Source organism: Cynocephalus volans, chromosome 14, assembly GCF_027409185.1.
Source record: "Cynocephalus volans isolate mCynVol1 chromosome 14, mCynVol1.pri, whole genome shotgun sequence".
NCBI classification, from domain to species: Eukaryota; Metazoa; Chordata; class Mammalia; order Dermoptera; family Cynocephalidae; genus Cynocephalus; species Cynocephalus volans.
Window position 1 is genome coordinate 57,650,161 of NC_084473.1, and position 25,598 is coordinate 57,675,758.

At 34.4% G+C, this 25,598-nt stretch overlaps 1 protein-coding gene and 1 pseudogene across 1 annotated transcript in view; one reads left to right on the top strand and one right to left on the bottom strand.

The window, feature by feature from the left end:
* The window catches only part of SANBR (SANT and BTB domain regulator of CSR), a 57,697-nt gene extending 44,883 nt beyond the window's left edge, over window positions 1-12,814 (top strand). Inside the window, exons 13-22 of the mRNA XM_063078568.1 lie at window positions 41-186; window positions 1,058-1,157; window positions 2,465-2,497; window positions 3,492-3,591; window positions 7,767-7,858; window positions 8,772-8,800; window positions 8,884-8,957; window positions 9,439-9,527; window positions 11,120-11,211; window positions 12,121-12,814. Of these exons, the coding sequence (XP_062934638.1) occupies window positions 41-186; window positions 1,058-1,157; window positions 2,465-2,497; window positions 3,492-3,591; window positions 7,767-7,858; window positions 8,772-8,800; window positions 8,884-8,957; window positions 9,439-9,527; window positions 11,120-11,211; window positions 12,121-12,157 (792 nt within the window). The 3' untranslated portion in view covers window positions 12,158-12,814. The remainder of the gene's footprint in view (window positions 1-40; window positions 187-1,057; window positions 1,158-2,464; window positions 2,498-3,491; window positions 3,592-7,766; window positions 7,859-8,771; window positions 8,801-8,883; window positions 8,958-9,438; window positions 9,528-11,119; window positions 11,212-12,120) is intronic.
* A 10,682-nt stretch (window positions 12,815-23,496) lies between these two features.
* On the bottom strand, window positions 23,497-24,035 carry LOC134362523 (glycine cleavage system H protein, mitochondrial-like; annotated as a pseudogene).
* Between the last annotated feature and the right edge of the window lie 1,563 nt (window positions 24,036-25,598).

Genomic DNA, 25,598 nt, shown 5'->3' on the forward strand with positions numbered 1-25,598 from the left:
GTGAACCAACTTTCCTAATTTAGTGTCACTTACATGACAGGGCTGTAAAGTGAGAGACCATGTGGTTGCTCTTCGTGGTCAAGGTGAAGGTGCAGATTTACTATCCTGTTCAATTACCAGAATACTGGACGATCTGCAAAAGCACAAAGATGTCATTGTTGTTCCTTTTTCTAAAGATACAGTTAGGTGAGAAAAACAAAACAAAGCAAAACACTGTATTGCAGCTTTATTCAATGGTTCCCATTTCAAAATCCCCTATGCCCTAGTGCTTCCCCAAATCAGTAATGTCAGTCCTCAAATAGTTTACATTATTTCAGAAAGCTTAACTGAATTGTATGTTAGCTTAAAATAAGAGCAAGTGGATATTCATTTGATAGGCAAAACACTTAAAAATATTAGTGGTCCAAAGGGAGGAAAAACTAATGAAAAAAGTCCTTGGTCATTAGAAAGGTTGGGACCCTAAATCTAGTTTTTGAGGGTTTCATGTTTTTTTTTATTTTTCCCCCAAGTAGTTTAAAACCCTACTTAAATGCTTGATTGATGCCCCTAGGAAAAAAGTTGATGATTGAAATCATCTTTTCACAAGTTCAAACTCTTTGAATTCAATATTTCTGAAGTCACTTCCATTATTGTACAAAATTGCAGCAGGCTGTCAGGTTGTGGGCTGGAGGACCTTTTATTAAATGAGGCTGTTCTTGGCTGGCCAGTTAGCTCAGTTGGTTAGAATACCACCTTATAGCACCAAGGTCAAGGGTTTGGATCCCCATACTGGCCAGGTGCAAAAAAAAAAAAAAAAAAAAAGGCTGCTCTCAAAGCAGTACCAATATAGCAGCTCATTTCACCATCCAGCAGGTATGATGCTTCTAGTGCAATAGTGTTCCCCTGTATGGGGTGACTTTTGCTAGATTAAGAAACGTAAATGTTGAAGTGGCATTCTTGTACTCAGAAACTATATTTCTAAAAAGTGATTTATAAAACATTTAAAGTAAAGAGATATTCACATTTAAATTTTTAAGAAATTGAACACTTCTCCATAAAAATGTCTTTCTCTTTCAAGTGACCTCGGGGTTGGCCCCTGTGATGAAAAGGGTCTAGAATGTGATGTTTTACTGGAGCCAAATACACCATGGGGCCCCAAAACTGGGGAGCTCAATGCTGTGAGTAGCTCGTTTCACTTATTATTTATGTAAACAATTGATGATTTAATCTTTGACATGAACCTGATTGGTTTAAATTGAAATTGAACTGACTCCCTAATCATATCAAGATATTATGCTGAGTTAATAGAACTGTAAGGGTAGTAGGACACATTCCATGCTCTCAAAGAATAACTAATAGATTTGTTTTGGGAAAAAATAGCATGGTCTTCAGGGTTTTTATTATGGACAAATAATGATTTAAGGAATGAAGATACTATGAATGGATATTTTGTTGCCTTCTTGTTCTATAAATGTTTTTTGTTAGACAATTCTTTTTTTTTTAAATTGTAATCAGGAATATATTTAGTTTTCACAAATTTCAAAACTCAATCTTTTTGTACTTTTCTACTTTATTGTAAGGTTATCAATGTCAAATAAAATATTAATTTTTATCATTTGATAAAAATTTCATGTCACACTTGACACAGTGAAGTATTTTTAAACACCATAGCTAAAGGACCTGAATGTTCATCTGCAGCTCACTATATGTTCATTATATGCAGTGGTGGCCCTAGGAGTTTTTTTTGTAACCATCTTCCACAACAAGTTTTTGGAAAACATTTGTCAGGACAACCTTCATACATCTTCAGAACACATAGGCTTTGTTGCACCTTGAAGAACCAAGCAACAGGCCAGGCTCTGCCACCAACAAGCCAGCATGGCCAGTGGTTCCTGTCCAGCCTTCCTCCCTTCGCGGCTGTGCAGAAAAGCAAAACTAAAGTATTTTTGAAGTGACCAGAAACTTTGATGCCTTTGACTTTTTTACTAAGGACCAGGGAATCTCTGCCTGTGAACTTCCTTCTTGTTGGTTGAGGTAGCATTTACTTGAAAAAGTGAAATATTCTATGTAAAGTGCTTTATAAATTCTAGACAGCTAAATATTCAGTTATTAACATTTATTTATGAATTATATATCAAACAGCAAATTAGGTTTCTTGACTGTCGATGTATAATCTGCTTCCTTAATTTATAATGAAACATATACATTAAAAAGTAACTGAAATAGTTCAAAAAATAACTAAAATTATATTATCTCTACATGTGATTTACTTGTCCGTTGGAAATGATACTGGAAAAGTGTTAATTTTTTTCTTTTTTTTAAATGTCACATCCTCTTGTAGGCCTGAGTTTTAAATTATGTTTCAACCTGGAAGGGAACTATGCTTGTAACTTTTTTCAACTCTTCTCCAATATCTGTATCAAAATAAGGAGCTACAATCTGGGTAGATGCAGATTTATTAATCACTTATTCCTCTGTCTTATAGTTCTTGTCACTGAAGAACTGGACTCTGCAACTGGTATGTGAACAATTATATTCAGCTTTTGCAGATCTCTTTCTTCCTAAAAGTTTAATTTAATAGAATCTTATTAGTATCTTATTTTACAAATTTTAGTTAAATATCTATCTTCCTTTTCAGCTTCTCCAATTTTTCACTTTCTAAAAATGCCATTAGATTGTTTAAGACAGACACATACTCTATTATCTGGCTGCATAATCCATAGGTATGATTAAAAGACTTTTTTAAAGTCACTTTTTTTTTTTTTTTGTCCTTTTTTTGTGACCACCCTCAGCCAGTGAGCGCACCAGCCATCTCTATATAGGATCCGAACCCGCAGCGGGAGCGCTGCTGCGCTCCCAGCGCCGCACTCTCCCGAGTGAGCCACGGGGTCGGCCCTCAAGTCACTTTTAAATCACATTGAAGACACTGAATAAAGCAACAAATCTGTTAAGTCCAGTTATTTGGCTGTTTGATCAATTAGTTGATTTTTTTTTTACCTGTTTGCCAGTAGTATGCCAGCTGCCATCAGTATCATAAGAATGAAATAGGAATTTGGATCAGTAATGATAGACAGTAGGGTGGATAGATGCAGGAAAACAATGCAGATGTGATTAAGTAATCCAAGGCCACATTCACCCAGAGAATGTGCACATGTGGTTGTTTATGAGACTACTTTAACACTGGCAATTATTATATTGTGATTTAATCCTAATATCAAGAAACATTCAGTTGAGTGACAAAGGTACAATTCAACAAATACTGAGTACCTATTATGTGCCTATCACTGTGCTAGGTTCTGTGAAGGAAATAAATCAAAAATATTTGATATAATGTAATTCTATCCTCAATGCAGAAATTCTTATGTCCATTTCATAGATGTTGTGCTAGGCAGTAGTCATTTTATCAGCTCTTGTTTGACTCATTCATACAAAATAAATTTAGATAAATGAGTTTGAGAGAATTCATTAGAGATGTCATATTGTATTTTTAAAAGATTTTTTTTTTAATTTAGAAACAACAGTCATTATTTTCAGAAGAAGAAGAATATACCACCGGATCTGAGGTCACTGAAGATGAAGTTGGAGATGAAGAAGAAGTATCCAAGAAACAAAGTATTAGCCTCTAAATTAAAATCAAATCTCATTGTTTATAAAGGGGTTGCATTCAGAACACTTTAATGCAAGGGATGGGGAAATGGCTTTATATGTCTATGTGGTAGGTTACAACACAGAAAAAAAAAGAAAAGAAAGAAGACTCCATCAAGATTCCCTAATCCTGGCACTAACACAGAATACTCAGAAAGTTATAAAGAAAGTGCAGTGTACTGAGAAATAATCCTCCAAGTTTTCACTTCAAGTGTAACCTAATGTGTTTCTCAAAATGTGTAACTCACATCAGCAGATGAAATGTGATCTGAGATGTGTTCCTGAGATGATTTGGATTGGCAGTCAAATGAACCATTAAGTAACATTCATCAAAGTATGATTTTTCAAAAATTAAAAGCATGATTCTTATGAAACTATAAAATGAACTTGTGTCAAAATTTTTCAACTCATTAGTTCCAAGAAACAGCACAGAAAATTGTCTCAAAGAGCCTTTGAAGACTCAAGTATTTATAGGCTTTTGAAAAAATGTTCAAAAAAAGATTGCAAGTTAGATACAAAGCTGATTAATGTTCTATGAGGCCATAAACCTAAAACCTTTGAGGTTATCTTTTCTACTAGACAAAAATCATTTGCAGTTATATTAAACACAAAAATCTGCAAATTAACATGTAATTTCACAACATCTGGGCTTCAATCAGTAGTAGATAGCAAAGTCAGACATGGGGACATTCTCTTAGAAAATTAAATAATTCCTAGGTGGGCCTGTTAAACAATCCTCCAATATGACATTGAAAAGAAATGCTGTTCTCCCTTTGTCTTCTCTTCTTGTTTTACATGATTTTTCTTAACATGTTGAATCCTCTAATCAAAAAACTAGCTCTTTATCAATTATTTTTCTATCTTAATTAGTCAAGGAGAAATTACTAGTATGTTGTGTTTTTTATTCAACAGTTTGAGGTATAATAAAATTTACCCATTTTTAAATTTACATGTCGATGAGTTTTGACACACAGTTGTGTAACCACTACCAAAATCAAGATCTGGAACATCACTCCAAAAAGTTCCTTTACGCCCCTTTATACTCCATTCTCTTTCAGCTATTGTTATCATATATATTACATCTGTATATGTTATAAACTCAACAGTGTTAACGGTTTTTGCTTTAAACAGTTGTATGTCATTTAAGGAACATAAGGGAACCAAGGAAAAAGATATACATTTAGTCTTTTATATTTACCCACATATTTACCATTTTTCCTGTATATCTAAGTTATCATCTTGTCATTTACTTTCATTTGGTAGGAATTTCTTCATTATTTTCTGTAGGACAGGTATACTGGCAGTGAATCCTCTCATTTTTATATATCTGAAAAAAATCTTTATTTCACTTTTGGTTTTAAAATACAGTTTTTCTTGACATAGGATTTTTAGTTAACAATTATTTTTTCTTTCAGCACTTTGAATAGGTCATTTCAATGTCTCTGGCCTCCTTTGTTTCTTATGAGTGGTACGCCATCAATCATGTCATTGTCTCCTATATCTAATGTGTCCTTTTTACCTTGCCGCTTTCAAGACTTTTTTTTTTTATCTTTGTCTTCCAGAAGCTTGACTGTGTTGTGCCTAGGTTTATCATACTTTGTGTATCATACTTGGGGGTTGTTGAGATTCTTGGATCTCTGTAAGTTGATGTTTTTCACAAAATTTGGGGAGTTTACAGTTATTATTTATTTTTTTCTCTCATCTTCTAGATCTCCATTTACACATATGTTAAACATTTTGATATTGTCACACACATCTTGAGTTTTTGTTGCTTTTTCTTCAAACCTCTTTGTTCTTTGGATTGGATAATTTCTAATGTTCTATCTTCACATTCACTGATTCTTTCTACTGCCATTTCAGATTTTCTCTTGAGTCCACATAGTAATTTTTTCATTTCAATTATTGTGCTTTTCAGCTCTGCAATTTCCATTTGGTTCTTTTTTTACAGTTTCCATTTCTTTGTTGAGATTCCCTGTGTGTTCACCCAATAATACCATTTTTTTCCTTTAACCATATTTATAATAATTGCTTGGAAATCATGTTTGCTAAACCTAACTTGCAGGCCCTCTCAGAATCAGTTTCTGTTAACCACTTCTTTTCTGAGTGGATCATACTTTTCAGTTTATCTTGTAACTTTTGGTTGAAAACTGGACATTGTAGGTTATCCTTGTGTGACAGATACCCTCCTTGTACTTCTGAGGATTGTTGTTTTTTGTTCAAGTAGGAAGTTAACTTCCCTGACTCAGACTGCAAAATCTGTCTCTCCTGGTGTGCAGTGGATAATGTCTCTGCACAGGTGTTTTTGGCTTCTAACTACTGCTTCCTCAGCCTGCACCCGGAGTCACACTAGACTGTGTAGTTTTGGGGTCAGCCAAGGATTTGGACAGAACTTACCTTCACATTTTGGTGATCACTATTTAATTGTTCCCTTCCTTTATAGGTTCCCTGTAGATTTCTAGTCATGTTTCCAGTCCCAAGTCTGTCTTCTGATACCTCAAGCCAGTAAGGCTTCTGCTGTCTGAAGCTTGAGATATGTGCACTTTGGGCAAAAAGTTCAGTCAAATGCACAAGAAACTTACACATCTCACCAAGAGCAGTTCTGTTTTGCAAGGATAGAAATCCCACCCTAGTTTCTGCCAGCCTTTTAGCTAGGTTTCATAGGGTGTCTCGTACACTTGCAGAGTTTAACACTCAGCTAGGAATTTGGACAGAGTTTATACTCACACTTTAGATTTCAGTTCCTATGTGTCTATCTTGCTTCCAAAATTTCCCTCTTTATATTTCCAGCTTCTCTGTTGATTTGAACTTTGTCATCTTCTCCCTGGAGCTCATAAGGCTGTGATATTCCTCCCTGAGCCAGGGAGGTTGAGAAGTGCCGTCAGGCAAGAAAGCCACAAACTCACAGTTCTTACCTTATGCATCTTTCAAGTATCAACACCCAACTTTCTACCTACTTTTGATTATTTGCCAGTACCTTCAGATGTTTTTTGTAATATTTTTGTTGTTTTTATAATTGTTTTCTTTCGAAGGAATTGTCTAGCCTCTTCATACTGCCATTGTTAGACATCCCACTCTATCATGTATTTTAGCAATTTTACACTTGTAATCTCCCAATTTAACAATGAGACACATGTCAGGGTCTCAGGACATGCCAGCAGGCAAATAAACCTATCTAGATTATTAATATTATCTTTATTATAGTATCTTCAAGGTTACCATCCATGTAGCAAGTTTTACAGGTTTTCTGTTTATTGTAGTGATGTAGAGTTTCCTTTTTAACTGATACAGCAAAATCGTGAAGGTGATTTACAAATAATTTGTGTAGGGGAAACAGTTATCCAGGATATTATTGTTACCCTCATGTTGTTTTTAGAGAAATGCCTCTTTCCCATCTTCTTTTCTGCCCCTCCTTTCTTCAGTAAACTGCCAGCAAGAATAGATTCAGGGTATTGACACCAAGAATGCCCTAATGTAGAATATAATGTGTCCCAGAAATACTTCTACTGGAGATTATTCCTGTCCTACCTTCTGCTTGAGCATCTTAAAGATTTTTTGTGTGTGAATTCTTTTCTCCCCCCATTCTCAAATTGTGTTTTTCTGAGTAATAGTTATTTTTTAATTAAAATATTTGGAATTAGAAAATGACTCCACTGTTGAATTAGATTCAGAGAAATGAATATGTAGTTTCCCTCAACTTTTTTTATATTTCACTTCATTGGGACTTCAAATTCATTGCCATCACTTTTTCCCCAAAGGTTTTCACCAGTGCATCCCTGTACAGCAATTTGTTTTACTTCTTCATACATGAGGGGTCTTCAAAAAATTTATGGAACTGGGCCAGCCCATGGCTCACTTGGGAGAGTGTGGTGCTGACAACAATAAATCAAGGGTTAAGATCCCCTTCCCAGTCATCTTTTAAAAACAAAAAGTTCATGGAATGATTTGTATAATGTTTCAATTCTATTTTTCCACAAACTTTTTGAAGTACCCTCATATATGTATTTGCTTTCTATTCAGAGGTAATTTGTTAGTTTTCTTAAAACAATGTTGGTTTTTTTAATGATTTTTATTGTTTAGATGTAGCAAGTGTATTGGAGTGGTACATGGGGCGAAAGCTCATAGCACTGACCTGTCATTATTAGGGAAAAAGGAGAAGCCAAAAAAGTTCACTAAGCAACCAAAAAAGCAGACGTCTTCACCCTGTGCTCAGAAGAAAGAAAAGGCATTGGAGAAGGTAATTCTAAATTATCTATTGTTATTCTAAAATTCATATGGAAAAGTAAGCAAGCAAGCTTAGCCACGAAAAATCCAAAAGAGAAGAGTAATGAATACCACACTGAAACTCTGGCAGTGTAAAACTGAATGAAGAAGTTTTTTGCAGACTGAGAGATTAAAGATCTCAGATATACTGACAAATTAAAAAATGAAGGTGCTGAACATTGTATATAGCGGCATAGTATGCTACCGTTTGTGTACATTAGACGGGGAAAAAATATATATATATATATGAGCTTCCTTGTATATGCATAAAATATCTCTGGAAAGCTACATAAAAAAATAGATAAGATTGGTTGCCTCTAAGGAAGGGAACTAAATGTATAAGGGACAGAATTGAGACTTTTTAATGTATGTGCTATTTGTACCTTTTGAATTTTGAACCAATATTATTTGAAAAATAGACTTTTTAAATTAAAAATAAATTATATCTTATGACCTTTTAAAATAATTCTTACTTCTTCATGCTGTTGAAGGAAGGGGTAAAAAGCCAGGTAGCAATAGGCAAGGACTGAGATAAGATCCAACAGTTACATTGGATGGGTTGTACATTCATCTTTGTGTTAAGTACCACAGGCACACAAACAGGTTAATTGCTGGGGCTCCAAGGTAAGCAAATAAGCTGGGTTCAAATTCTAGGTCTGTCTATCTTTGAAGAAGTTTCTTAGCTTCTCCGAACCTATTTTATTATGGAGATAATAGTAGGGCTTGTCTCTCATGATTGTTGCGAGGTTTAAATGAAATAGCAGTTATAATGCTGTTGGTGCAGTGTCTTTCATTTAGTAAATATAAACTCTTTTTTAGTATTAACTATAACACTAATCAGTAAATATGTCCTAATTGGGCCTTAATTGTCTACGTTTTTTTTTTAGTCAGCTTCTAGAGATGTGTCTCCTTTCATGTGAGTATTGTTCCTTAATCCAATCTGATGTCCACTCTTTAAGCAACATCAATGCTGATATTTTTTCGATTTTTTTTCAATAGTGTGAGTATGCAGAAAAATAAGTGGGATGCCACAAGATCCTTGAGATTCAACCAGGATGCACAAAGAGAAGATGGTAAATTTTATTATTTGAGTAATATACAAATTGGGCATAAATAGCAATGATAGGAATGTCTTTCATTTTATGAAGTATACTTAATAGCTTTAAAGGTTCCAGCTGAAATAAGGCCCCCAAATTGGCACATTCCTTTAGGCACCAACCAGTTTGATTACTAGACAATCCCAGTGCATAATGTATTATTTTATGCATCTGTGGTTTTGAGGTTTCTTGGACTAACTTTTGCCCATTACTTTCACTGTAAAGGTGACTGAATATGTTTCAGACTGGTGTATAGTAATATAAAATGCAGCATAACTGTCCATGTACGAGTCATTTTGCCACCTGCTGCCTTAAATTCTTCATAGATAAATGTATGTGTCTGTAAAATAATATTGAAAGATGTTTTCATAAACCCTGATGATTACTGTCTTTTTTAAGAAATAGAAGTTAAAAATCATCGTCATGAAAAGTAAGGTTTACTATTTTTTACCTTCAGATCAGCGGCGGATGTCTGAAATTACAGGGCACCTAATAAAAATGAGATTGGGTGATCTGGACCGAGTCAAGTCAAAGGAAGTAAAAGAAGTAAGAATTGCATACTAGTGTACTGTACTTGTGCAAAATGTGCCTTCCTACTTTTATTTTCAGCATGAGAAGTATAAAGATTTTTTAGGCAGAATTTTAACAGAGTAATTTAGATGTTTTTACATTCTGTGTCAGTTAGCCAGTTCACACATAAAAGTTTTCCACCTCCTTTTCTTCCATAGGTTCCTCTGTAACATACATAATTAAGTACATCATCACTGAAACTGTGATGTACACACCAACAGTAGGTTAACTGGGCATTGTTGACCAAATGCTGACTATCCAAAGGGTCACTTTCTGAAAGTGCTGATTTTGATCAACTCTGGATGTGGTGCTTAGATGTCATCTCTAAGATCAGATGTTATCTTGCTGAAAATGATGACTAGAAATACCTATATCTTACTAGAATTACATATTAGTTATAACATTATGTATTGCTATTAGTATTGGTATTATGTATATACTATAACTCTTTTCCTAATTCTTTTATTTAAAAATTTACTTTTCTATAAAACTTCTAAAGGAAAACATAGGAGAAAATCTTTATGACTTTAGGTTAAGCAAATATTTCTCAGCTACAACACCAAAAGCATGATCCATAAAAGAAAAAATGGACAAATTGGACTTCATCAAAATTTAAAAGTTCTTCATTTTGAAAAATACCATTAAAAGAATGAAAAGACAAGCCATGAATTATGCAAAGATATGTGTAAAACACTTACCTGATGAAAGGTTTATATCCAGAATATACAAAGAACCCTCAAAACTCAATAATAAACAAGTCAATAAAAATAAATGGGCAAAAGATTAACCACACACCACGAAAGAAGGTATTCGATGGTAAATAAGCACACAGAAGGATACAACATCATTAGTCATTAGGGAAATGTGAATTAAAACCTCAGTGAGATAGCACTATGTACCATCTAGAATATCTAAAATTAAAAAAAAAAAAATACCAAGCGTTGATGAGGATTTGGAACAACTGTAACTTTCTTATATAGCTATTAGGAATGCAAAAAGGAATGGCCACTTTGGCAAATAGTTTGGCAGTTTTTTATAAACATTCACCATGCAAATCAATTCATACGTATTTATAGTGGCTTTATTCATAATTACCAAAAACTAGAAATATCCCAAAATGATATCCTTTACCTGGTAAATGGATAAACAAACTACACATATAAAAAAGAACCAACTCCTGATGATGTATGCATCAGCATGGATGAGTCTCATATACATTATGCTAAGTGAAGGAAGCCAAATTCAAACAGCTACATACTGTATTGTTACATTTATATAATGCTCTGGAAAATGCAGAACTTTTGGGACAGAAAACGGTTGCCAGGAATTGGTAGTGGTAGATGGATTGACTTAAAAGGGGCACAAGCAGATTTTCTTTGAGGTGATAGAACTGTTCTGTCTTTATCGTGATGATGGTTACACAACTGTATGCATTTGTCAAAACCTGGAACTGTACACTAATGTACAGTTCAAAATAAAATTACTTATAAATTAAAAAGTAATCTCAATTTAATAAAACAAAGCTTCTGTTGATTCTACAACGATAATTTTGTTTCTCTATTCTGCAGTTTGCAGGGGGTATTTATTCCAGGCTTGAAGCACAAATCAAGGCCTCAGTGCCAGTCAGTGCACGGCAAAACAGCTCAGAGAAAAACACAAGGTAAATCAGCATAAACTAGTTCAGAATGCTAGTGGCTTTAATGTGAGGTTTTGTTTGTTTGTTTGTTTGTTTTTTTAAGGGTAAATAATATGAACACTGTAAGCAGATAATTTGAGTTTGGCTTTATGTTCTGTTTCAAAGATCAGATTATCAAACCATTAATCAGAACCAGATTTTATGAGCACAAAATTTAATGAAAGAATAAGTTTGGTACTGTTTTTTTTAAGTTTTCTGTTTATTGGGCTGGCTCCATTCTGAGCCAACTGATGATAAAGTGTAAGCTGTAGTGCTACTGTGTATTAGGTTTTTTGTACTGTTTGTAGATTATATATTATTACTTTATATAAATCACTGATGTCTTTACTGTCCCTTGCTTTATTATTTTTTTGCTTAATAAAATCTAATTTGTGGGTCTTATGTCATTTTACATCACAGATTTTCTGCTAGAGATTAACAGTTACTGAGATTTGAACATTGATATTACTGATATTATTCCAAAATCCAGAGAGCTCAGGAAGCCAAAAGTTTTTTTTCATGTATTTGTGGCAATTCAAACTTGAACTGAGCTGCTGTGATACTAGTTATAGTTTTTATTTCTCTCAGTGTAAATGTTCATTTGTTTCACTAAAGAAACATTAACATGTCCAATTATGGGGTACCGCTCCAGACCCATAGTGTATAATATATATATCATTATATATATATCGATATATATATATCATTCTGTCTTTCAAAAAAAATCTGAATTCCCAAATGCATCTCACTCCCAAGGATTTTAGAAAATAGACTATGGAGCTCAATGAAAATTCATTAAACTTTGACGTGGTCAAGCAAACAATCTAAAACAGCAACAACTTCTTATTGTTTTAAAAGCAACTCTGACCTTCTTTTCTGTTTAAAAAAATCTAGGTCTAAAAGTCGTTTTGGTCAAGGGCGTCCTGCATAAAGCATCTTAAAATATAACTAAAAAGACAGAAAGCACACTCGTGGACATCTGAAATCACTCACTTCTTGAAGATCTTCAGAATGATGACTTCTAAATGTTTTAAATTGCTTGTTATTCTTGCAAGCCACATAAATCATAATGCTAAGAGAATATAATTAGGTTTTATGAAAATCTAATTGTACACAGGAAACTTCTTATATCTAATTTTCTTTTAGTATGATTTTAAGCTTTGTAGAAAGCAATTATTTACAAATTGCATAGTTAAGACTCCTAGTGTTTGTTATCCTTTAATTATTTGAAAGAGAAGAGGCCTAAACTGTCAAGTAGCTAAGTTTTTTTTAAGACTTTAAAAAATTAGGAGAACACAACTGCTAGTGTTACTGTGCATGTGCACTGATTGTAGAATGTCTTTGGGGCTGTAAATCTTGGGAATAGCATTGAGAACTTCAATTTGTCTGATGGAATTCCCAATGATGCCAATTTTAAGTTTGCATGAATATTAATGAGTGACAGATCTCAAGACTGCATTAAATAAAGTTTCAGGGTGAGTTATTTCAATACTGTGTTGGGCCGAAGGGTTAATTTTTTTTCATCATTATTCCATGGAAAGTACAATGTTAATCCAACGTTTTTTTTCTTTCAGTTTTTAATGTTTATCTATTGGTCATCTGAGCTAGAGTTACTGATTATTGCCTCTTTCCTCTGTGAAGCTAGTGCCATTCTGAATTTGTTAAAATAACCATTGATAGTTTTAGGATAATAAATCATTTCAGTTGTATAAGACACGTACCACACAGTTCTCCGGGCTCTAAAAGCCAACCATATTTCTACAGCCATTCAAGTAGCCCTTAAAACAGTTATGAGTGTTACTTACTTCAGAGATGTCCAAAACATTCCCAGATACATTAGATGGGTGAAAAATTGTTTATATTCAAGAAAAATCAAAATAAAATTCTATTTTATAGATCATGTTTTAATTTTTCTAACCAGGCAGAAAGAATGCTCAGGGAAAATTTGTTCCAAACCATAATCATATCAAATAAATTGTGTGTTTGGAAATTATTTATGTGTAAGTCTCTGAAAAAATTTTAGAGTGCACTGTTTCTATTTTTAGTCTTTATTTGCCTTATATTTGAAATTTCTTCAGATTATTCAGAGAACAGACTTTGATAATGTGTGACAGAACAGCAATTTTTATTGAAATGTTGAAGTGTTACACTCAGTTTACACGTACAGAAATTATTTTTAAAGTGAGTGTTTTAGTTGATAAATGAAACTAGATGTTATTTGATATTATATATATGGCTTTGCCAAGGTTTTTGAACTTGTGTTTGGAAATTTTGTTCCAGTTTATTTGTTTTAATTGTTTGATACTTTGGAAATAGATAAATCATTTTTATTTTCAGAAGAAAATGTTTTGTAGTACAAGGGTACTTCAAACAGTTCAATGAAAGATTCATTATTATTTTTCAATTCTATTTTTCCACGAACTTTTGGAAGTACCCATGTACATGATATGTAAGCCCTTTTGAATACTAGAATCTTATTGTAGTTTATTATAATGTCTGATAGAAGGATTTGGGTTTGTATATGTAAACAATGCTGTGATGGTCACAACTAGAAGAGAAAATATGCTCTTTTGATTTTTAACTGATGGTAAAAGGGTAAACTGCTTCTCCCCGGGGGGGGGGGGGGGCTGTACCACTGAATTGATTTTTACAAACCAGAACTTATTGGATTTTGATTATCTTCAGAATGTGCTTTTTGTTTTGTTAATGTCTGTCTGTAACCATAGCACAGGTACCACAAACATTTTACTCAAACTCTTAATAGCATTTCTTTTGTCAGATACGTTGAGGTTTTACTTTACATTAATTCTGAATTCACATTTCTTGAATTGAAATAAACATTAATGACAAAAGTTGTTTGGAAAATCCCTTGATCTGAATCATTTCATCTTCTCAGAAAAAGTCTGGATTGGCTCTAGATTCCACAGGTTTTCATGGGAAATGAGCTCTATTACAAGGTGAAATTTTTAAGTTTTAAGATTTTTTTTTTCTTTTTTTATTGAAACATAATTGATTATACATATTTGTAGTGTACAAAATTGACTATCAGTAGTTGTGTACAATATGTGATGGTCAAATAAGGATGGTTTGCTTATTCATCATTACAATACATAAACATTGTGTCCGTTAACCAATTTGTCATTAATTTCTCATTATTTCCCCTCCCCAGCTTTCTCCCTTTCCCCCTTTCCACATCTAGTAACCACAGTTCTGTTTTCTCCTTCTAAAAGTTCAACATATTATTGTGATTGTTGTTTCTCTCTCTCTTTCTGTTTGTTTGTTTATTAATTCAGTACCCACTTATGAGCAAGGAATGACCATGCTGTATTTCTCTTTATGCACCTGGGTTTTTCACTTCATACAGTTTTCTCCAAGTTCATCCATGTTGCTGAAAATGGCAGAATTTCATTGTTTTTTATGGCAAGTAGTATTCCATTGTGTATATATACCACACTTTCTTTATCCAGTCATCCATTGATGGACATTTAGATTGGTTCCAAGTTGCCTCCTTAGTGCTGTAGGCAGCACATCAGTCTCATAATCTGAAAGTCCTGGGTGGATTGGTTCCATAGCCTGGCTATTGTAAGTAGAGCTGTAGTAAACATGGGAGTGCAGGTATCCCTTCAATGTGATGATTTTCATTCCTTTGGATATATACCCAGTAGTGGGGTTGCTAGATCGTATGATAATTCTATCTGTAGCTGTTTAAGGAACCTCCTTACTGTCTCCATAATGGCTGTACTAATTTACAGTACCACCAACAGCGCAGAAGTGTTCCCCTTTCTCCGCATCCTTGCCAGCATTTTTCATTCTCTGTCTTTTTGATAATAGCCAGTTTAACTGGGGTGAGATGATATCTCAGAGTGGTTTTGATTTGCATTTCCCTGATGATTAATGATGTTGAGCATTTTTTCGTGTACCTGTTGGCCATTTGTATGTCCTCCTTTGATAGCTACTTTGCCTATTTTTTAATTGGATTATTTGGTTTTTTACTGTTGTTTGAGTTCCTTGTATATTCTGGATATTAATCCCTTGTCAGATTTATAGTTTGCAAATATCTCCTCTTCTGTAGGTTGTCTATTCACTCTGTTGATTGTATCCTTTGCTGTGCAGAAGCTTTTTAGTTTAATATAACCCCATTTGTTTATTTTTTCTGTTGCTGTCTGTGCTTTGGAGTCTTATTCATAAAGTCTTTGCCCAGTCTTAAGCATGGAGTATTTCACCTGTTTTCTTCAAGGAGTTTTAAAGTTTCAGGTCTCATATTTAAGTCTTTAATCCATTTTGAGTTGATTTTGGTATATGGTAAGAGGTACAGATCTAGTTTCATTCGTCAATATACACATATCCAGTTTTCCCAGAACCATTTATTGAAGAGGCTCTCCTTTCCCCATTATATGTTCTTGATGACCTTCTCAAAGATCAGTTGGCTGTAAATACATGGGTTGATTTCTGGATTCTCTATTCTGTTGCATCGGTCCAAGTGTCTGATTTTATGCCAGTACCATGCTATTTTGGTTTCTATAGCTTTGTAATATAATTTGAAGTCAGGAAATGCAATGCCTTTGGCTTTATTTTATTTTTTTGCTCAGGATTGCTTTGGCTATTTTGTTAGGATTCTTTTTTCTATGTCTGTGAAGAATGTCATTAGTGTTTTGATGGGGATTGCATTGGATCTGTAGATGGCTCTGGGTAGTTGGACATTTTCACTACATTGATTCTTCCAATCCATGAACAAAGAATGTCCTTCCATCTTTTGGTATCCTCTTTAATTTCTTTCAGCAGTGATTTGTAGTTTTCACTGTAGAGATCTTTCATTTCCTTGGTTAAATTTATTCCTGGATATTTTATTTTTATTTTTTTGGTGACTATTGTTAATGGGTTTGCTTTCTTGATTTCTTTTTCTGCTAGTTCAAAACTCTTAGGGCTGATAAATGAATTCAGTAATGTTACAGGATACAAAATCAACACCCAAAAATCAGTAGCATCTTTTAAAGATATTTTAAATGAAGTTGTCCTGGTAAAGATTCAGCAAAATATGTAAGTGATAATATACTGCAGAAAAGATGATTTGGTGACAGTGCTGATTCCACACAATTGCAATATTTTGTTATTTTCCTTCAGAATGCTCAGTCAGGTATTGTGAGATGTGCTAATTGCTTTGGAAGCTGAGGCGAAGCTCTGTCATGCTTATCTGCTAAAGGCAAATTTTATTTATTTATTTATTTTCTATGTAATAAACTTCATTTTTATAGCAGTTTTAGGTTTACAGAGAAATTGAGTAGAAAGGACAGATAGTTCAAAACCCTCTGTCTCAATAGCCCCCTCTCCCACACAGTCTTCTTTTTTGGGGGGGGCAGCTGGTTGGTACAGTGATCCAAACCCTTGGCCTTGGTTTTATAACACTGCACTTTAACCAACTGAGCTAACCAGCCAGCCCCCTCATATTGGTAACATGTTACTTTAGTGTGGTACATTTGTTATAATTATGAACCAATATTGATATATTATTAACTCAGTTTTATATTAGGGTTCCCTCTTTATGTTATACAGTTCTATAGGTTTTGTCAAATGCATAATGTCATGTATTCACCATTATAGTATCATACAGAATAATTTTACTGCCCTAAAAATCCTCTGTGCTGCACCTATTCAACCCTCCCTCTCTTCCCCCCCATCCCCTGAAACCTTGGCAACCACTGATCTTTTTTTCCATTACTTCAAACATTTATCATTTCTTTGTGTTTAGAACATTCAAAATCCTCTCTTCTAACTAATTAAAACTATACAATAAATTAATTATAGTCACCCTACAGTGCCGTAGAACACTAGATAGTATTCCTCCTATCTAGTTGAAATTTTTTATCCATTAACCAACCTCTCACCATCCCTCCACCCCACTACGCTTTCCAGCCTCTGGTAACTGCCATCCTACTCTCTACTTCCATGTGCTCAACTTTCTTAGCTTCCACATGAGTAAAAACATGTGGTATTTCTTTTTCTGTACCTGACTTACTTCACTTAGCATAATGTCCTCCAAGCTCATCCATGTTACTGCAAATGACAGGATTCCATTCTTTTTTATGGCTGAATTAGTATTTCTCTCTGTATATATACCACATTTTCTTTATCCATTGATCTGTTGATGGAAACTTGGGTTGATATCTATATCTTGGCTATTGTGAATAGTCCTGCCACAAATTTTAATATAAAAATAAAAAGACTACTGTAGGCTACCCAGTTAGCTCAGCTGGTTAGAACACAGTGTTATAACACCAAGGCCAAGGGTTCAGATCCCCATACCGGCCAGCTGCCAAAAAAAATAAAATAAAAAATTCCTCTTGTCTTAATTCTTTAGCCAACCTTTAGCTATTCATTGAGCTAATTAATTCTTTAATTCTTAATTCATTAATGCATTAATTCTTTAGCCAACCTTTAGCTATTCATTGAGCAACTTTCACATCTCCCTGGAAGGCGGCACTGGGATACCTAGCCAGTCCAATTCTAATGGCCAACTCTCCCACTCCTACTTAAAGCTGATCTATTTAGGAAAATGATACAGGGATAGTATCACCACCCTTATAGGATTGTTGGGGTGATTAAATGAGTTAATAAATCTAAAACAATTAGTGCAGTATTTTCTGGCTTATAGTAAGTCCTTCATAAATATTAACTATAATTACTGTTGCATTGTTATATTACTATTTGGAAGGTAGCTTTAAATTCTTTAAGATGAGAGTTTGATATTCCTCTTCCTATAACTTCATTTGCCAAGACTGGGGTGGGTGGGGGTGTGTGTGTTTGTGTGTAGTCCAAGAAAGGAGGAACTTTAGTGGTTGCTATGGCATTATTTGAGGCTTTTTAAAAAATAATATTAAATGTCTTACCTTATTTATGCAGAGTAAATGGCATTTGTAGAAAGAGCTAGGCAGAGAATACTGTTTTCTGATATATGGTAGTGACCTATGCTGTTTTCAAAGAGCCTTGGTGAAGGACAGTGAGTGAAGGCTATAGCATAGTCTTATAGCAGCTCTCCTGCCAAGATGTATCTTTCCTTGAGAAAATGTAGCCATTTGGCTCATACTATTTGTCTATGACAAGGCCAGTTCTTATCAAACCAGAGGTGATGATAGTCCAATACTTATCTCCAACTTAACATAATGAAAACAGAACTTGTGATAAATCTCCCCATCACCCCTCAAACTTTCTGTTTATTCAAGCCCATTTTCTCCAGTTCAGTTATTGGCACTACTGCCCACCCAAGTACACAAGGCACACATTAGAAATTATTCCTTATTTCTCTCTTTCTTCACTCCCTACATCCAGTTCCTCAGCAAGTTCCATACATACCCCACATCCATTCACTTCTCTCCATCTCCATTATCACCCACCTCCAGTCATTAACATCTTTTACATGAAATGCTACAAAAGCCTCCTAAGTAATTCTCCAGATTTCACTCCAACCTCTGTATAATTCATTATGCACAAAGCAACTATGGTGGTTTAAAAATGTGAATCAGATCACATCACTTCTCTAAACACTCCAATAGCATATCATTAAGAATAGTATAGAATCCAACCTCCATAACTTGGGTTTGCAAAATCCTACATGTCCAAGCCACTGGTTGCTTCTCAGACATCCTTTTCCCTCTTGCTTACTACATTCCAGTCATAGCCTACCTGTTCCTCCAATAAATAAGCTCATTCTCACCTTTCAGTTCCTTCACATTAGCTATTCCCACTGTCTAGAAGACTCTTTCTGATAATTCATGTTTTAGTTTAGATGTCATTTCCTCAGAGGAGGACTTCGCTATGTGCCCATTATAAAATAGCCACCCAAGTGACTCTTATCATATCATCATAGTTTATGTCTATGCAGACCTGACATTATTACTCTGATATTTTCTGGATTTTTTTGTTGTTGGTTCACAATCTCTCTTCCATGCTAGAATGTGAGCTCAACAAGAGCAGAGACCTGGTCTTCTTGACCACCACTGCAACCCCAGTACCTAGGGCAGTGATTGGAGCAGCTGGTACCAAGAAATGTTCCTCATGAAGTTCATGCTTGTGTATGATATCTCTGAGATCTGAACTTCCCTCAGCCTGGCATCATTTTGATCTGCACCTGTTAGAGCCTCAACAAATAGAGGCTGTGGCATAAGCACTTTGTTGTGGGTTCTCAAAACCAGTCTGTCTGTTTCTCCCTATAGAAATGTATACTGGCTTAATCTGATGTAGACATGAACCCAAGTGAGTTCTGATGAAATCTGGGCAGCCTCAAGTTTTGAGTAGAATGGAAATTTAAATAAGCTGATTTGATGGCCACCTTTTTCTCTTGACAGTGTATTAAACATGAACACCTGGATAATGAGCAACAACTGCAGCACTTATGTTATGGGGAAGATGCCATGAAATTATGAGCATCTCACAAGCTCCCCAAAGTGATTCTTCATGTAATTATTCTCCATTCTTATGTTTCTTCCACCTTTTTTCCTCCCCTAATTTTCTTTTATAAAAGTAATATTACAAACAGAAAAAAGAATGAAGAAAAATGAACATTCTCAGAGAAATATGGGACACAATTAGCTTATTAATATAAATGAGATGGGAGTGCCAAAGGGAGAAGAGACAGAGAAACAAAAAGGAAAAATATTCAAAGAAATAGTGGCTTTAAAAAATCCCACATTTTATGAAAAACTACACATCCAAGGAACTCAAATTCCAACAGGATAAATGCAGAGATCCACAAATACACATATTATAGTAAAAATACTAAAAGCCAAGGACAAGGAGAAAGCATTGAAGGAGCAAGAGAAAAATGAATCATCACCTACGAGAACCCCAATAAGACCACAAGCTGACTTATCAGAAGCAGTGGAGCACAGAAGGCAGTGGGAGAAACATATTCAAAGTGCTCAAAAGAAAAATCTGTCAACCAAGAATCCTATATTCAGCAAAATTGTCTTTCAAAAAATGAAGGCAAGGGCTGGCCAGTTAGCTCAGTTGGTTATAGTGCAGCCTTGTAACACCAAGGTCAAGGGTTCGGATCCTTGTACTGGCCAGCCACCAAAAAAAAAAGGCAAAATGAAGAAATTCCCAGATAAAAATTTACTGAATTCATTATTAGCAGACCCACCTCACAAGAAATACTAAAGAAAGTTCTTCAGGCTGAAAGCAAGTAACTCCAGACAATAATTCAAATCCACACACATACAAAAAGCATAGAGATAGCATAAATGCGTATTTCTCTTCCCTTCTTTTCTTAACTAATTTAAAAAGCAATTGAATAAAACAATATGGATATAACTTTATAACTGGGCCTATAACATAGGAATGTAATATATTTGCCAATAACAACACAAAGGAGTAGGGTGGAAGCAAAGCTGTATTGGACTAAAGTACTGACTTTCAATGGTAACTTGAATCCACAGGAACAAAAGAAGGGAACCCAAAATGGGAAATAAGGCTGATATGAGTATTACAAAAGCTATAAATATATTTTTTCTCTATTTTCTTTTCTTACCTTTTTAAAAAAGCATAAAAGTATATGAAGTTATATAATTATAAAAATATATTACTGGGCTTGTAACATACGTAGATGTAATATGTATAACAATAATACCACAAAAAGAGGGAACAGGGAATAATGGAACTATATAGTAATGTTTCTATATTATTAGAATTAAGTTAGTATAAATCTGAAGCAGATTTTGATAAGATGTATATGGTAAGCCCTAGAGGAACAACTGAGGCAATAACTCAAAAAATACATAGTAAAAAAAAATCACTTAAAAATTAAATGATATATCAGAAAATATTTACTTAACGCAAAAGAGAACAGTAAAGGGGGAATAAATGAACCAAAAAGACAGGAGATAAATAGAAAGCAAAAGATAGGAGAGCAGCACCCAGGGTCCCAGGCAGGAGCCGAGGGCAGCCAGCACCCTCCACCAGGCAGCAGGCAAGAGAGCAGCACAGTAGGTAGGAGCTGAGGGCAGCCCCCTCTGCATAGAAGCAGGCAAGAGAGCACATCAAAAATACCATTCCTACATGAGTGGCCCACCACAGCCACCACCATAGCCACAGCTGCCTCAAAAGCGGCTTTATGCCACAGCAGTAGCCACAACCACTGTGCAGGCAGCCTGCCAGAGACTTGACTGCATTGACCCAAGGAGAGTCACCAGTGGAGACCGGAAAAAGAAGAGGACATCTCTCTCCTCAAAGCCCACTCCAGAGTAATAGAAAAAGCAACTGCTCTACCAGATGACCAGACATCATTGTAGAGATACTAGAAATATGAAAACCCAAGAAAATATGACACCACCAAAAGAATACAATAATTCTCAAATACCAGACCCTACAGAGCAGGAAACCCTTGAAATGACTGAAAAGGAATTCTGAGCAACAACCTTAAGGAAACTCACTGAGATACAAGAAGACTCAATTAGACAACATAATGAAATGATAAAAAAAAAAAAAAAAAAAAAAATCCAGGATATGAACAAGGAAATTTACAGAGCTTAATACCTTGAAAAAGAATGTAGCAGAACTCATGGAACTGAAAGATTCACTCAACAAAATAAAAAAAAAAAAATCAGTAGTTTAAGCAGCAGGCTAGAACAAGCAGAAGAAAATGTTTTCTGATCTTGAAGATAGTCTTTTTGAAATAACCCAGGCAGACAAAAAATAAAAAAGAAAGAAAAAAATTTTTTAAAATGAAGATCATCTAAGAGAGCTAGCAGACAACCTTAAGCATACAAACATTCAAATCATGGGTGTTCCAGAAGGGAGTGAGGAAGGAAAAGGCATGGAAAACCTATTCAATGAAATAATAATGGGAAACTTCCCAGGTATAGGGAGAGACATGGACCTTCAGATCCAGAAGGTTCAAAGATCCCCAATCAGATTCAACCCAAAATATCCTCTCCAAAACACATTAGGGTCAAATTGGCAAAGCTCAGAGACAAAGAGACAATCTTAAATGAAGCAAGAGAAAAGCATCAAGTCACCTATAAGGGACCCCCTATCAGACTAACAGCAGATTTCTCAAAGAAACTCTACAGGACAGAAGAAAATATGATGATATATTCAAAATACTAGAAGAAGAAAACCTGCTATCCAAGAATATTATGCCCAGCAAGACTACCCTTCAGAAATGAGGGAGAAATAGTGCATTTTCCAGATGAAAAAAAAAACCAAAAACCTGTGGGAGTTCACTACCACAGGACCAGCCCTGCAAGAAATCCCCAAGGAAGTCCCGCATCTGGAAACTGAAAAACAGTAATCACTACCATGAATACACAAGAAAGAATAAAACCCTAGGTAGAAAAAAAATGCAAATGAGAAAGAGAAAGAAACTAAACCTTACCACCACAAAAAACTATTGTGACAATGTAATAATTTCCCTGCTTTAATTCTGATTTTAGTAATTTTTGTCTTCTCTTTTTCATGGTCAGTCTAGATAAAGGTTTGCAAATTTCGCTGATCTTTTCAAAGAAACAACTTTTGGTGTTGATTTTCTCTATGTTTTTTAATTCATGTATTTCTGTTGTAATCTTTGTTATTTCCTACTTATATTTGCTTTTGGTTTAATTTGCTCTTCTGTTCTATTTTCTTAAGGTAGAAGTTTACATTACTGATTTGAGATTTTTCTTATTTTTATTATAGGTGTTTTCAAGTATAAATTTTTCTCTAAGCACTGCATGAGCCCTACACCCTATAAATTTTGATATGTTGCCCTTTGACTTTTATCTCAAAGTACTCTCTAATTTCCCTGTGATTTTTCTTTTTGCCCATTGTTTAATTAGAAGAGTGTTGTTTAATTTCCACACATTTGTGAATTTTCTAAATTCCCTTCAGTTATTGTGGTCAGACAATATATATTCTATGATCTTAGTCTTTTTAAACGTATTAAGACTTGTTGTGTGGCAAAAATATATATATTTTTACATTTTGTGAGGATGAATATGCCAACTAACCTGACTTGATCATCAGATATTGTACACAAATACTGATGGTCAACTCTGTACTCCACAAATATGTATAATTATGTTTAAATTTAAAAAAATTTTTTAAAGAAAGAAAGCAAAAGAGACTGGCAGAAGTAAACTCAACTATATCAATAATAACATTAAATGTGAATGTATTATCAAATTAAAAGGCAGAGGTTGTCAGCCTAGATAAGAAAATAAGATCCCAACTATATGCAGTATATAGGAGACACTTTATTTATTTTTTAGTTATTTAATACTAGTTTATCTAGGGTTTCCATTTTCACTCCTCAATGGATTTTACGAATTTTTCATATGCTTCTTCACTTATTAGTTCATCTAGTTCTGAAGGGTTACTCAGTGTCATCTTGATCAGCCAACCATCTTCATAACAAGATTTGTTGACAAGTCCCGGATTTTCTGTAAGAGCTTCATTAATTTCAATTACTTTTCCTGATAGATGAGAATAGAGTTCACTAGCAGCTTTCACTCTTTCTAAAGCACCAACCTCATTGTGTTTAATTTTGTCCCAACGTCAGGCAGACTACAGTAAACAACATCTCCCAAATCTTCCTGTGCAAAATTGCTGATTCCCATTGTTCCAATACCATTTTCTTTTGTTATCCATTCATGTTTGCCTGTGCATTTATGCATTGAGAGCAGAGCAAGTCCTGTGTGCAGCATCTAGAGGGTGCCCACTGTCAGCTGTGAGGGCTGCAGCAAGCAGGGTGCAGCAGGTGCCAAGGACATGCACAATCTTCAGACCTCAGCTCGCATGCTCTGCACCACTCACAGCGCCGTGTTTGCAGGGGAGTGGAGCATCACTGTGCTGTGCCTGGTCCACCCGGTCTGGCAGGGGCCAAGACACACTTTAGATTCAAAGATACAAATGGATTAAAAGTAAAGAGATGTAAAAAAGATGTTATGCAAACAGCACCGATAAGAAGGCTGGAGTGACTATACTAATGTCCGATAAAATAGGCTTCAAAACAAAAAAATCTACTAGAGATAAAGAGGGACATTTTATAATGATAAAAAGGGTCAATTCATCAGGAAGATATAGCAATTATAAATGTATATGAACTTAACACCAGAGCACCAAAATTCATAAAGTATAAACCAACAGAAATGAAAGGAGAAATGAACAATTCAGCAATGATGGTTGGAGACCTCAAAAAAAACTTCCAATAAAGGACAGGCCAATAAGACAGAAGATGAACAAGAACATAGATGACTTGAACAACATTATAAACCAACTAAACCTAACATATCTGTAGAACCCTCCATTCAATATCAGCAGAATATACATTCTTCAGTACACATAGAACATTTTCCAGGATAACCACATGCTAAGTCATAAAACAAGCCTTGATAAATTTAAAAGGATAGAAATAATACAAAATACGTTCTCCAACCACAATGGAACAAAATTAAAAATAAAGAGAAAATTTGGGAAGCCCAAGGATATGTGGAAATGAACACACTATTAAGCAACTACTAGGTTAAGAAAGAAATCATGAGGGAAATTAGAAAATATTTTGAGATGAATGAAAATGAAGACATAACATACCAACATGATTGGATGCAGCAAAAGCCATGCCTAGAAAGAATTTTATATCTGTAAATGCCTCTATGAAAAAGAACAATGTAGGATGAAGAAGTCAAGAGATCTAATGTACTACATGAGGATTATAGTTAATAACAATGTATTATATTCAGGATTTTTGCTAAATGAGTAGATTATAGTTGCTCTTGCCACAGAGGGGGAAAATGGGTAATTATGTGAAGTAATGGATGTGTCAATTTGTTCCACTATGGTAACCGTTTATATACATACACACGAGTGTATATATATCTCATAACATCATGTTCTATACCTCAGATACACACAATGAAATTTTCTTTTTAAAGAAAGATTTCAAATCAATAACCTTATCTTCCACCTTAAGACTCTTGAAAAAGAATAGTAATTAAAAGCATGCAGAAGGAAGAAAATTATTATGAGAATGAAAGTGAACTAGAGAATAGAAAAACAGTAGAGAAAATCAATAAAACCAAAAGTTGATTTTTTAAAAGATAAAAATATTAACAAACCTTTTAGTTAGACTAAGAAAAAAAGACTCAAATTACTAGAATCAAAAATGAAAAAAGTCACATTATGGAAATAAAAAGGCTTGTGATGGAATACTATGAACAACTGTATGCCAATAAATAACTTAGATGAAGCAAACAAATTCCTAGAAAGACAAACTTCTGAAACTTACTCAAAAAGAGAGAATATCTGAGTAGATCTATAACAAAGAGATTGAATTAATTATCTGAAACTATCGAGAAGGAAAAGCCCAGGCCCAGATAGCTACACAGATGAATTTTGCCAAATGTTTA